The 13950-nt window shown below is 37.3% G+C and overlaps 2 protein-coding genes across 3 annotated transcripts in view; one reads left to right on the top strand and one right to left on the bottom strand.

Annotated features, from left to right (window-relative positions):
- The window catches only part of LOC148905818 (uncharacterized), a 49179-nt gene that overhangs the window by 16638 nt on the left and 18591 nt on the right, over positions 1 to 13950 (bottom strand). The window lies entirely within an intron of this gene.
- LOC116307700 (tRNA pseudouridine(38/39) synthase-like) lies at positions 17 to 2054 on the top strand. Of its 2 annotated transcripts, none has more exons than XM_031717999.2 (2): positions 17 to 556; positions 960 to 2054. In XM_031717999.2, exons 1-2 carry the CDS (start codon positions 31 to 33, stop codon positions 1895 to 1897), a joined length of 1464 nt encoding a protein of 487 aa, XP_031573859.2. In that variant the 5' UTR covers positions 17 to 30; the 3' UTR covers positions 1898 to 2054. The 2 variants fall into 2 exon arrangements, with proteins under 2 accessions (XP_031573859.2, XP_031573858.2); XM_031717998.2 differs by having other exon boundaries at positions 957 to 2054.

Raw genomic sequence — 13950 nt, 5'->3', positions numbered from 1 at the left:
AAGGACTACCTGGGAAGGGACAAAATCAAGATGGCGGACGAAGTGTGTGGTTTCGATAAAGAGTATTTGGAGAGTCTTTCTAAAGACAAATTAGTGTTGAAAGTTATGCAAATACAAAAAGAGAAAGAAGAGGCAGTATTGAAGTTGTCTGAGAAGGAAATTACCGAAGAAAAGAAGGATTTTTCGGCGTCTCCATCTTCGGCAGGACAACTTGGAGAAGCCAACAAAAAGTCAAAACAGAAAAAATCTCAGAACAAACCGTTTGATTTTACACGCTACAACAAAAGACACGTAGCTCTTATGGTTGCGTATCTTGGGTGGGATATGCATGGATTTGCTGCCCAAGAAAACATCGATAGTACGGTTGAAGCTTATCTCTTTGATGCCTTGATGAAGGGAAGACTCGTTCAGACAAGGGAAGGCGCAAACTATTCACGCTGTGGGCGAACAGATAAAGGCGTGAGTGCATTCAGGCAGGTTGTATCATTGGATGTCAGATCGAACCTATCGGAGGGAATTGGTGTCATACAAACAAAAGACTGTGCTGATAAACAAGGTACAGTGTGTACATTTGTGTGATTTGGTATCCCTGTGGTGAGGTACAGTACTGTACTTCAGTACACCCAAATCTGAGGGGGGAGGTGCTGGATAATTGAAATGACTGACACATTAGTATCCATAGGGCTGCTTTACATGTAATTGTATACAAAGTTATAACATAGACTGTGAAGCACCCTAAAAAATGGGGACATGAAACTAGTGCAGGAGCTATAGCTAGTCAGTCTCTTCCTCTCTGCTGTATATCGGGGTTTCCTGTTCTGAATGGGGAGAGAGACTGTTTTAAAAACATCAATTAAGGCTGTAACTGAATGCATAAATTAAAATATTGACTTTTAGAAGTTCATGACGGAGCTACATAATTTATTGTCAATCTTTTTCTTCCCAATCTTCAACAGTAGAAAACTCAAAGGACACCAAAGAGCTCCCTTATATTCAAATCCTCAATAACCTTCTGCCAAATGAGATCAGGGTTCTGTCTTGGGCACCAGTCCGCTGTGATTTTGATGCAAGGTTCAGTTGCACATACAGGAAGTATAAATACTATTTTCCAGCAGCAAATTTGAATCTAACGAGGATGAATGAAGCAGCTAAAAAACTGGAAGGAGAACATGACTTCAGGAATTTTTGTAAAATGGATATAGCTAATGGGGTCATGAGTTTCAAGCGAGCGATAATATCATTTACTGTTAATAAAATCACTGCTGGCAATGAAGATACTGATAGTGAGATATGGGAAGAGAAAGAAGGGGCAGAGCCCCCACATGATGGATATGAAATGTGCGAGGCTGTTATACTAGGGTCAGCATTTCTCTGGCATCAAGTTCGTTGTATGGTATCTGTGCTCCTAATGATTGGTCAGAAGCTTGAAGAACCTGAAGTCATCGATTGGCTTCTTGATACAGATCTCTGCCCTCAACGTCCACAGTACAATATGGCATTAGAGTTTCCATTGGTCCTGTATGATTGTGTCTATGAGGATCTGTCATGGGTCCATGAACCACATATCACTGAGTCTCTAACCAAGCATCTACAGCAGATATGGACTATTCATAGTGTTAGAACTACTATTACAAAGTCATTGATAAATCTCATTAATAATGATGTAATCTCACAGAGTGAGAGAACTGAGGTTGACTGTTCAGGCTCCGAACAGCAACAAACATTTAATCAAACCAATTTTTTGATTCCTGGTGAATCATTCAAGTCTCACAAGAAGCTCAAGAAGAGAGCATTGTGTGAAAGTTTTGAGCAAAAGCTGCAGAATATTAACTCTAAAAGGAAGAGAAAGGGAAAAGAAGTTCTGGACCCAGATAAAATAACAGAAAAGAAGAGATAATCTACGAATGGAAAACAGAATTGGTATTTCCCTTCACTGAGCTATGGTAAACATGGTAAAGATACTGTAATTGTTAGAATACTGTAAGTTGTTACTACAATATTGTAACAGGGAGAAAAAGTATTTTTTCAAAGAAATTTTAGGGTAAAAATTAATAAAGATTTTATCTAACCTTATGCATGGAATTTCTTCTCAAAAATGCTCTTTTTCCTTTTATAGTACACCATCTATCTCCTTCCCCATCTCTTCTCCCTAGTTCATATCTATTGTTTTTCCTCCCCCTCCACTCCCCTTACCTCCCCCTCCACTCCCCTTACCTCCCCCTCCACTCCCCTTACCTCCCCCTCCACTCCCCTTACCTCCCCCTTCACTCCCCTTCCCTCCCTCAAAACAAAAACCATTAACATACTTTTCTGTTCCAGTGCCCAGGGGAATGAATAAGTCTGGTGTTGATGGTTTTCACAGCCGCCATCTTGAATGAATTTAACAAAATATTCGTCATTAGTCTCTTTTGTCATATCATCCAACATGGCTGCCATGTCTTGTTATTTCATTCTCATGGGAATGATTGAAAACCAGCAATACACTAGATTTACTGCAAAATATGTTAAAACTCAGCCGAAGAAAGAGGAGTCTCTTTTTAAATTCCTAGTATTTCCATGAAACCTATTTGGGATTTACAATCACATAAATTTGGTATCCCAATTAAGTGAATTTGTGAACCAGAAATACCCAGGAATCATTTTTGAATGAAGGGTCCATATTATATCAAGTATATGGTTATAGGGATAATGTCTCCAAACATACTTAGCCTGCGTAGCTCGGCCCTAGGGGAGGGGGGAGGGGGAGGCTAAACATGCTCAGAGGTGAAAGTTAAAATTTTTAGGGGCCCAGAAGGTGGAAGATTGAGAATTCAAGTTGGAAAATTGAAATGCTAGATATATTCACACACACACACACACACAAAATCCAGGATCAAATTTTCCTAAAATGTTTACAAAATTAAGTAATACGTAAAAACTAGTAAATCTTGATCTAGACGAACGGAACTTTTCTGTCATCGTTTCCGCCTTTATCATTATAAAAACCAATCAATCTTTCTTCGTTAGTTAGCATGTAATACCATAAAATTCAATTCTCTATGGTAACCAAATCTTCCAGCCCACAAGATTAACTGAAGTAATCTTAACGAGCTTTTGAGCGTCTATTAGTAAGTATAAAATGTAAAATATCAATGGCAAAGTGAATTACGATCGATTGCAAAGAATAATGCTTCGATCAAGGAAGCGAAATCTTAACAAAGCGGTCACGGAATGGATGTTACAGTAAAACTTCACTGGTTACATAGCTTGGCTGGTTAGTTCTTTACACCATAGTTTTTTAAATTGCAAATGTATTTCCAATGCTTAACCACACAGTTTGAACAGATTCTATGAGATTCGTTTCTGCGTGAAAATAAACTGCACTCCTTTTTTTTTTTTTTTATCCTGCTTTTGTATGTTGTTTTATATATATATATACGTGTTGTTTTTGTCATTTGAAGAAGAATTCCCTTCAGACATACGTCAAGAGTTCATAATTGATTTCCTACTTCACTCAATACGGCTTTCCTTCCGGTGCATGTAACGTTTCGTGAAGAAAAAAAATACCCAATATTGACAAACAGGTGAAAATTCTCGAACGATATTTTCTTTCAAGGTAATACAATGACTTGCCTAAGACAATACATAATGGAAAATTCGCCGCAATCTGGCTGACTTACGGAAGCGGAGCATGTTTACAGCAGACAATGAAATTCAAGCTATAAAATACTCACTAATGACTAGCCCAAAACTTCATAAAGGTTATTTTATCCCATTATTAAATATTGAAATTTTCTCGGCGTCTTTGAGACCGTACGTCATTCACCGCTTGCAGACAGTGGTATAGGTGGTGATTTTTCATATGGCGACGTCTTGCGTAGACGAACGCACAGATAATTTCAAAGGGTTCATGTTTGATCGTTTTTTGATGTTGGTGCGTGTTGTTTGATAGATGTATTTCAAGATTTTTTTAAGTGTGAGTGTTTGAAAGTGGGCAATTAAGAGATACTTTAGTCACGTTATATCTTCGCCCTGTCGATTCCCATTATTTATGATTCTTTAAGACTAATGTGGCGCAAAAAAAAAAAACATTTATAGATAATAGTCGCAATTTCTGGTAAAAATGTAAACATAGAAAGTAAGAAATAATAAGAGTCAAATTATTTTTTTGATTGCCTGGAGTAAAGCTTGTTCGTTTCTTTCTTTCTTTCTTTCTTTCTTTCTTTCTTTCTTTCTTTCTTTCTTTCTTTCTTTCTTTCTTTCTTTCTTTCTTTCTTTCTTTCTTTCTTTCCTTCTTTCTCTCTTTCCTTCTTTCTTTACATGTGTATTATTTTATCGAGTGTACTTTTCAACGGAAAAAGATACAAATTATCTTGATTGTAATGTTTATTCATCCCAAGAGAACTTTTACTCTAAATACCGCATGGTGTCGCAGTTGGGTTCTTTGAGCAGACGTTCTGACAATCTCAGTCGTCTCCGGCCGACATAAAATTAAACCACAGCTAGCTACCGATAAATCTGAGCCCCTTTGAACGAAATACAATCGCTTGATATCAAACTTAACTAATTCATAGCCATTCTGTAATAAAATAGTTATACTACTATCTATAGATGAATCGATAGTTCAATTGGAACCTGTAGTCAAGGTGTTTATGTGGAAATCGTTCTTTTGCATATCAATGAGGTTTAAAACAGCTAGCTTTTTTGTACATTTCTAAAGCTTTGTTTTTTATAATATTGATTTTTCTGTGAAAGAAAAAGCCTGGGGGCTCGAAGCGCCGGAGAAAAATCGCTGATATATAAGTTTTTATATTAAAACGAGTCTATCCTGACCAGCTAAATTGCAATGCCCCCAAGTGCATAGTTTAGTAATATTATGATTCCTTTAAGAAAAATAAGACATTTTTGTTCGAGCTAAACGGTGCTTAATCAGAATTCTCGACTTCTTATTTTGTCAACATTCAACATTCAACATCAAACCCCACACCGAAACAGTGTCTGTGCTTATTAAAGGCGAAAAAAATCCAAAATTCTTGTTTTGAATTGGAAATTTTCTCTGTTTAATGACTTTGTTTTCCACAGAAAACATCCGTTTATAAAATGACAAATTGGCCGCGGTAAGTCGCAGGTGAAAATATTGAAATCATCAATCTTAAACGTTTCGATCAATTATAGGAGAACGATTTGAAATTTCATTCCATAGGAATAAATTTTTATTTTTTGCGGCGAGATTAGTTTTTTGCCTGTTAGTTGGGAAACTATAGGATACGCATCTATTAAAGAGATTTTGAGTATATATTTATGTAAGAGGGTTGATTTTTTTACTTCTTTTATGAACAAAAGGCAATCATCTTCGAAGTTAATTTTTTTAAATTTACGGGTGATATTAGAAATCTTAGACATTTTCGCTCGTAAAAGTCAAAAGTAGTGATTTTCAATATTTGTATTATTACGTTCATCAGCCATGTCTATGTTACTTTGATCATAGTTTATTCCAATGAAGCAGGTGTTTTTTCAATTATATGGGCTCAATATCGCAGTTGTCAATTGATATCCCAGTGATAGATAATAAAAAAAAAAGAGATACGAGAGAGTTAGTAAAAGAATAAATGAGCAGACATTGCTGTCAAAATTAATGAAAAACTCAACTTGTGAAATAATAGTCTAATGAAGATCTTCAAGAAATATAAGAAAAGCGTCAATCATGACGACATTCCGGTGTCCTTCTTGGCTTTGTTTTTATTTAATGGAAAAATTTCCGACATCACACTTAAGTTAACAAAAAATCACTCTTATTCGATTTGTTTGGGGAAAAGTTGCGCACGCATGTCTATAAAATATCCAATAACCAAATTGGATGAGCAAGCTTTGTGTGCTCGCCGACCCTCAACATCGATCCCGCTTAACAAGACTTCTTGATTTGAAAACAAGGCAATGAGATCGAGATTTATATTTCGCCCCCGCCTGAATCACACCCTAGTATGACCTGAAGTAAGTGTATGGAATGGTAAATTTTATTACTGTATGTTCTAATTGTGCCCACACACTGTATCATCGGGGGCAGCAAAATAACAACACTTCATTTTAACTCTCTAATATATATGTCTAATTCGTAGAAACATGCCATAAAACTTACTTTGATTTAACCGAAAATTTCTTTGGATTTTCTCCTGGAACTTGTAGTTGGGGAGGATAATTTTCCCAAAGTAAATTCAATTCGGAAAAACTGTAGACTTCTGACAACAAAAAAAAAGAAAAAGAAAAAAAAAAAATCAGGAGAATATTTGATAACCAAATGCTAATTCTTTTTCATGCAGTTGATACGAAAAATCGCATGGGAGTGTTCGTTTATGCAAAAAACCTTCAGCCAAGTAGCTCAAATACTTTATCGAGAAATATTTTAGAAGGCCAATGTTTAAAAGATAAGCTTGGTACTTTGCTAAATCTTTGAATTTGAGTGAAGTTCGCCTTTCTGCTTAGAATTTAAAAATGAAATATCGTAGAGGTTTGTACAGGATTATCCTCATTACTATTTCACAGGATGCGCAAGTAATATCAGTTGTGTACAAATACGCTTCAGTTACCATATGTTGTAAAAGTTGTCATTATTTTTGAGATCAATTTTTGCCTTTTTATGAGTTGCGCAATTACGATCAATCGTATTCGTGCTGCCGAAAGACAATAAATTGCGCGCGTTAAATATTTTTGTGCTTAAGCTTTCGCAATTTATCGAACTTTATTTCATTGTAGTAATATTATCATCACTTTTGGTAGAAATTCATAATTTCATGCAATTTCGCGCAAAGCTTTGGCAGTTGCGCATCTTTATTTAACATTAAATGCGCTACTCATTCCATATATCCGCGCATGTATGTACAGAGCATATGTGGGTATTCTGCGTGCTTGTTGCACAATATCTATACTATACCCGCCTTTTATTCCTTTTCCTTTTATGTATCCATGCGCAGAGGAATGAAAAAATTTTTTCTGTATACAAGTTGCGCAATATCGTCACATCCATCTCTTTATTCCTTTCCTATCTACTACACGCGCTTAAAAAAGCAGCGTCAAAATGGAAAACTTCTCATGAGTATTTTTCCAGCGGGTGAAATCAACATCGGATCGAACTCTCTTGCGCAATATGAAACAAAAATGCGACGACTACGGCCAATACGCAATATCTTTTCTCCCAACTAGCCTGCAATAAAAACCCTCATTGGCGGCTCAAAAGTGCAATAACTTATATTAAAGAATGGTAAGACATTTCTTTTTCATGCATGCGACCTTCGCAATAAAACAAAACGTCAGCGCCTTATTGATGTCCTGCCTTAATCTTCCCTGACGTCTTCAATATATCCTTATTATCTATAAAGTACTTCTATCTTAGTGGGGGGAAAAGGATTGATTTATATTAGTCAGAGGCAAACTGCCTGGAACACACACACGAAGAATTGGAAATGCCGTACTTACATCTTGGACGCTCGAGCTTACGGTAGCGCTTTTAACATCATGAGGTTGAACTAGTTTAGTTATTCACTACCTTTTTTTCCTTCTTTCGTTTGAAGAAAAACTGTGTTTTTCAAAATCGAAATTCTTAAATAGTTCATAAAGAGATTCATAAATATATATATATATATTTTAATTTGTGCCTTTATATACAACAACACAGCCGAAACAATCTTACTCGTACGTTTTCTTTTGTATTTTTTGCAGTTTTAGTTTGCTGTGTTTCAAGAAAATCTGTGTTTTCGATTCCCAAATCAAAATCACCACATTTTGAAAACTGCCAAGACAATGTGTATTTAGATAAGTACAAATCTGCTAATTTAGTGGGAAGTAGTCGATTTTTAGTTGCACTAAAAGGATAATTGGCATCAAATTATTTGAACAGGGGGATTTTTTTTTTATTAATTTGCTTTGGTTTTTAGTTCAACTATTATATCGAAGATTTCATTCATTATAAGACTCTTTGAAGATTACTTTTCACGTCGAGTCTTGAGTGCTCATGTGCATCTATAAATTTCAATGCCATTCGATTAGTCTTGATTTCGTCGTTGCTTTGATTGTTTCTTTTTGGGAATTTGATAATATAAAGTAGTTCAAATTATTGGAATGAAATTAATAGTGCAGACGATTGTGGTTGGAGATACGATGGAAGACCTTCCTTAGATTTTAATTTAGACTTGCCGCTTAGATTATTATCAGAAAGTAACTACCCTTTAATTCTTTCTTACTTTCTTTCTTTCTTTCCTCGCACGAATTTCACTCATGGCTCTAAACCAAATTGCTTAACGTAATTTACCATTTCAATCTGAACGCGCAAATCTGTACAAAACTTAAATTAGGCCAAACGCTCAAAGTGAGAGCAAGCAAGACGATATCATCTGGACTATTGGCTCTCAATTGGCGTTTTAGTTCCATTAAAACGAGCTAGCCCATTGAAGAAAATTCTTACAGATTGATTACCAGCTTGTCAGATTTGCATCTTGATATGACGTTGATTGGACGATGTAAGGGATAGATTCATGTGATTGCAAACAGATATTCACCGAGTCATTTACTTGGATTACTTGCAAGCCAAGTACATTAAACCTCATATTCACAAACTATCTTTAAAAAAAAATTATAATGTAAGTTTAAGAGAGTATTAGCTATTTTCTTCTGACTTTCTTGCTAAATTACATTAGTTCCGTGTCTTTTTAGTTGGTTGTTGGACGCGCTTTGCATGCTCTTTCCTCCTGATTTCTTTCTCCTAAATTTCTCATTATTCTCTGCTTCGATTTTCGTTCTCTTAATTCCAGTTTAAATCCTGCTAATCATTTTCCGCGCAGCCTTTCTCGCTGTATCAGCTAATTATCAATTTAGCACATGCTTTTTTGATCTCAAACGTTTCGAGAGTGTCAACTAGGCTAGGTTTTAATTCTATCACTACCTACCATCGATTATATACAAGAAAAGGCTCGAAAACGGTGCCAAACAGACTAACAGATTCTAGTCAAAAGGATTAGTTTAAGTATATCTTAACACTCAAACAATGAAAAACCTGAATATGATCATTATGGTAATCAGGAAGAAAAGTGATGTACTAAACCGTTAATAGCTTCTAGAAATGTCATCAAGCAAGTATTTATATTGAACTGACCAGCTAATTTCACAATTTAAGAAAAATAGCGCTTTCTTAACTATCTTTTTCTTCAGTTCTGCTAAAATCTTTGCTCGGCGAGAGTGGAAGATGTGAATCCAGACGGAAATAAATTATATATTTCAGTGGTATGAAAAATTGGATGTAATTTCGTGTAATATTAAGCACAGTCATCATAAATTATGTTCTTAAAAGCTATTTCATTAGTTGTGAGTATCATTCAAGTTCGAGTCGGTATTCAACAAAATTGTACAAAATTATGTAAGAGAGTACTTAAATAGTCGGGATTAAGTACGACCAAATGAATACCTAATTGGTACGGAGTCACGAAAGAAGAAGGACTCAATATCGTTTTTTTTCTTGTCGGTCGGTACCATGCGTTTTCCTTGATCTCCTGCATCCGCCACATCCTCGGGAACAACCTCGTCCCCAGGGCCCTTTCTCTTCAACTTGAGAGGGCCCTGGGGACGAGGTTGCTTCGGAATCCCAGGGACCAGTAAAGTTGGGTTCCCGAGAATGCATCCGCCATTGATTTGCCGAGAAATGCTTTGAATTCTTCAACGAGTTGCTGAGTCACGAACGAGTGAATCAGCAACTGGTTAGTGTCTGGTAGTAGAGTCCCGGGGGGGGGGGGGGGGGGGGGGGGTGGGTGTATTCCCCTATATTCGCTATACGGGTACGTGCCGCCAAACAGGGTATGGTTTTCAGTGATTTTACTCTGGAAACAGGGTATATATAATCGCGCTCGCTCTGGGACAGGGTATATGAAATCTCCTCTCTAGAACAGGGTATCTATTTTCACAATACAGGAACTGCGTATGGTTTTCAGCGATCTTGCTCTGGAACAGGGTATGAATTCCAGCGATTTTACTCTGGAACAGGGGTCAGGGTTCAGTGGGCTCAGAGGCACATACCTACCTTAAACGGGCAAGAGCAACCCCCCCCCCCCCCCCCCCCCCCCCCCCCCCCCCCCGGAGTAGAGTGTGCTGTCTGTCGAACCTGGGCAATATTTAGTTGTGGTCAAGGATCAATATGATATTCTGCTAATGTAATGAATGTAATCACTCTGACTCCATGTCTTGACCTTGTCTTGTCTTGAAGGTGACCACTATATGGACGTGATTTCTGTTTGGACCCCATTGAGCATTCTTTAGTCATTACTCATTAGTATTCTTCTAATATTATCAATATGAATTTCTAATTTTATCCATTAATTTCTTCTAATAAAACCAACACACAATCGAATATGCACGTAAAATCTTCAAAAAATCAATAGCAGAGCTATCAGACATTGAGATACACAGTCAGAACGTTTAGTTGAAACGTTTAGTTGAAACGTTTAGTTTAGTTATTGCAAACGAAACGTGCCACACTTGAAACCTATTTTTGAATTCCCACACAACACTAAAAACGTTTTTCCCAGTCAATGGCGACTGACTGGCTACACGCCTACTTAGTGACATGTACGGCTATTCCAACTACGCAATTTGCTCAACTCACACGTGTACCATGTTGTGTGTACGTGCTAAATAACCTATTTTATTTAGAAAAGTCGCAAGCCCAAGCTTTAATACAAAAATCTCAATCAATGATAGATGCACTTATGAGTACTGTGCCGCTGTACCGTGAGGTCCACTTTTATACCTTGATACTCTTTATCAACTGGAACAACTACACGAAAGGAAATAAATATTTACATGGCTAGAATCAACAGAAGTTTATCTGTAAAAATAAGGAAACAATAGCTACAGAATACTTTAATTGTACTTAATACTAATACTTATACCGCACGAAGTGCGGGCACATGCCCAGGACCCCCAGGACCAACACGCGTTTAGAAAATATTTTTGTAAATCTATGAGATACTAAGAGATACTACAAGGAAACAATAAAGAGAGAAAGGTCAGACTTAAAAGTCTTATTCTAGCCCACTAAAGAAGTGTACATATCAGAGAAACCGCAGTGAGCACTTGAAATCTTGAAATTTTGAAATCTTTAAACAGAAAGACTGAAGTAATAATGATCTGCAATGTGTAAAATCTATATCTAAGGTTATCGACGCATAGCGAGATAGCAATATGGTCGTGTTCTTTCTTGACCTACTAGTCCATCTCAGAATACATCAGTCTAGTTACAAACAAAAATATTAGTGTAATAAAGTGTATATGAAAAGCCAACTGCAATCAGACAGAAAGAGAGAGCTGAGTGTTTGATTTTCTGATTATCTAGATTGATAAATAAGGAAGTGTTGACTTAATAAATGCAGTGGCGTAACCAGGGATCTTGCAGGGGAGGTGCACAGGCAATGATTTGCAGAACCAAAAAAAAGGGAATAATGGGTGAGTGATTCTTAAAAATGCTACAATATGCAGATGGAAAGTGGTCTTCATTTAATCAAAAAACATTTACATGCAATTTTAAAGCAAAAGGAGATAGATGAGCGGATTATAAGCTTTTATGGGGGGGTGCACGTGCACCCTGTGCCCCCCCCTGGTTACGGCCCTGAAATGGCAAACAAACGGTTATCAAGAAGTTTTATCTTGATAGCAAATCGAATCTATTTTGGTTAGCATCGCCAGATCACGTACAATTACAAATCTTGCGTTCAATTTGTAATGCTTAGTTCATCTCCAGACACATTATCTTGATACAATTAAAAAGTTTGGAAATTTCGTAGCTTTATCATTTTTTAAATAATGAGCTGCCAGTTTAAATCGTTAGAGGATTGGTTGAAAACCAATGTAGCTTGATTTTTGATCTACCATACGATGGTCATATGGCTTTTGGATCAGGACTCATGAAAAATTGCCAGACCAACAATCGATCTTGCGATTTTTTCGTGCGATTTTAATTGCAACGCGCGTCTCTAATAAGCATGAGGACACTAATGAGTATATAGTGTAATCTCGGTGACTTTTGTACTTTTATCGGAATTATTGACATGTATTTGCGTCGGATCATCCTTTTTAGCCCTTATTACCTCCACTCACATGAATATGGAGTCAAGTGGACTTGCTTAGCGTGGTTTTCCTCCTCCCCCCCTCCTCCTGTTAAAAATATCCAGATAGATGTAGACTTATTCATTAGGAGTTCAGATTGTGAAAAGTGTAGCGCAAAGTAAACAAGGAATGACACTTACACTTAGTTTACTAACTTTTTTGTAGAAAATTACCTTGGTGTTGTAATAGCCGATTTTCGCTATTAAAAAAAACTAAAAGTTGTTTAAACTAGAAATAATGACTATTCTATTAAATGGCATAGTTTTTTATCGATGTTGAGGACAAAATATATATGTAAGCTGTACAAAAACGATATTTCATTTTCCTTTTGAATCAAGAAAAGAATAGCAAAAATATTTCCATGAATGACAAACCTGCCACCAAAGGGCATCTTTTGAGGTGTTTGTCATATTATAGTTGACTATCTGTCAGCAACGATCCAGATTTAGTCTAAACTTGGAAGATTTTGGAGCTCAACCTGATGTTATTTCAGTACATTAAAAATTATTTTCTTTGACCAGGTTAATTTTGTTTTACTTAACAGGTATTTGAAGTTTTTGGCGCGTCGCTCTGTGGGGAGTGAGGAACTGCATCTGCCCTTACGGAAGATCCGGTTATTATCAATCGGCTCTTCGTCAAACTCCTTGTCAACGGGATATCATTTGCAATACTTTGGTTTCAAGAATAAATTGTAAAGATTGCGCTTCAAAGGAAAAGCGGACTGTCGAGGGAAGGACAGAACAGCAAGAGGAGACGGAGAAGGAGCAAGGTGAGGAAGCTTAACATATATGTACCTTCAGAAACGATGAACCGAGAATCGTCGTAAATGATGGTTTCGACATTCCGTACCTCTTATCTAAAACATCCAAGCGTAATGCTGGATACTGTGATTAAAGGGATCGAGAGAAAAGATAAGTGTCAAAATGGGGTTATGCGTGAAGGCAGGGAGGCATCGTGCATGGAGCTGCACAACTCGACCAGCAACAAAGCACTTGCGAGTTAAATCAAAATGCAGGGGTAATTCAGTCATCTTTGGACGGCAAAGGATTAGACTGACTCTAAAAAGGGCTTGTCGATGTGTCTTGTTTTATTGTCTGTATTCTCTTAATAGCTGCGGTGTTTCCTCTCCGTCCTCTATGGGAAACAATGCAACCCAACACTAGCCAATCACAGAACCACCTAAAAGCGGGCTATTGGCCTCTCTACAGAATGCTTAAAGCTCGCACGCCGAGTTGGACGAAGTTTACCAACAACATCAACAAATCTTGTCGTCCTGCCAAGACTGTTACCACTATCTGCGATGGGAGGCGGGCTAACACAATCCCACCGTATAAGAACGAACATGCAACCTTCTACATACTTGCCAAAGAAACCTCAGAAAGGCTACGGACACATGGGAAGAAGAAACTGATCTGGCCGCTGGAGATCCGCTCCGGAACAGGTCGCGCATTAGATATTTCGTCATGGACGACGAGTGCCGAACAAACTTATGATTTCCTAGATAAAAATAACTTGTTGAAAACGATTGCTCGTGGTTCTGGGTGCGAATACGACCGGAGGAACCGCTCATCGTGGGACTGGAAGGTGCTATGTTCCAGTCAATAAAGAACTTAATGTAGATGGCCGGCGGTTTCACCAGTTAGTCAACATGGGATGTGCGTCGAACGAAAACCCAAAACATTCATGGAGTATTGTATCAAGGTGGGTACATACCCATCGCATCTAATTTTTGCGCGTAGACTAATGCGGGTTGTTGATCACACTGCCATTTGGCATTTGGAGATGCTGTAGGTCACAACAAAAATCATGAATAACAACACTACTCCACAT

The sequence above is a fragment of the Actinia tenebrosa genome, unplaced genomic scaffold (genome assembly GCF_029948245.1).
Source record: "Actinia tenebrosa isolate PJP-AT-01 unplaced genomic scaffold, QUT_ActTen_1.0 PGA_scaffold6__47_contigs__length_16458017, whole genome shotgun sequence".
NCBI classification, from domain to species: domain Eukaryota; kingdom Metazoa; phylum Cnidaria; class Anthozoa; order Actiniaria; family Actiniidae; genus Actinia; species Actinia tenebrosa.
Note: the sequence above shows the minus strand (reverse complement) of the source record. Positions and strands in the feature narration are given on the sequence as shown.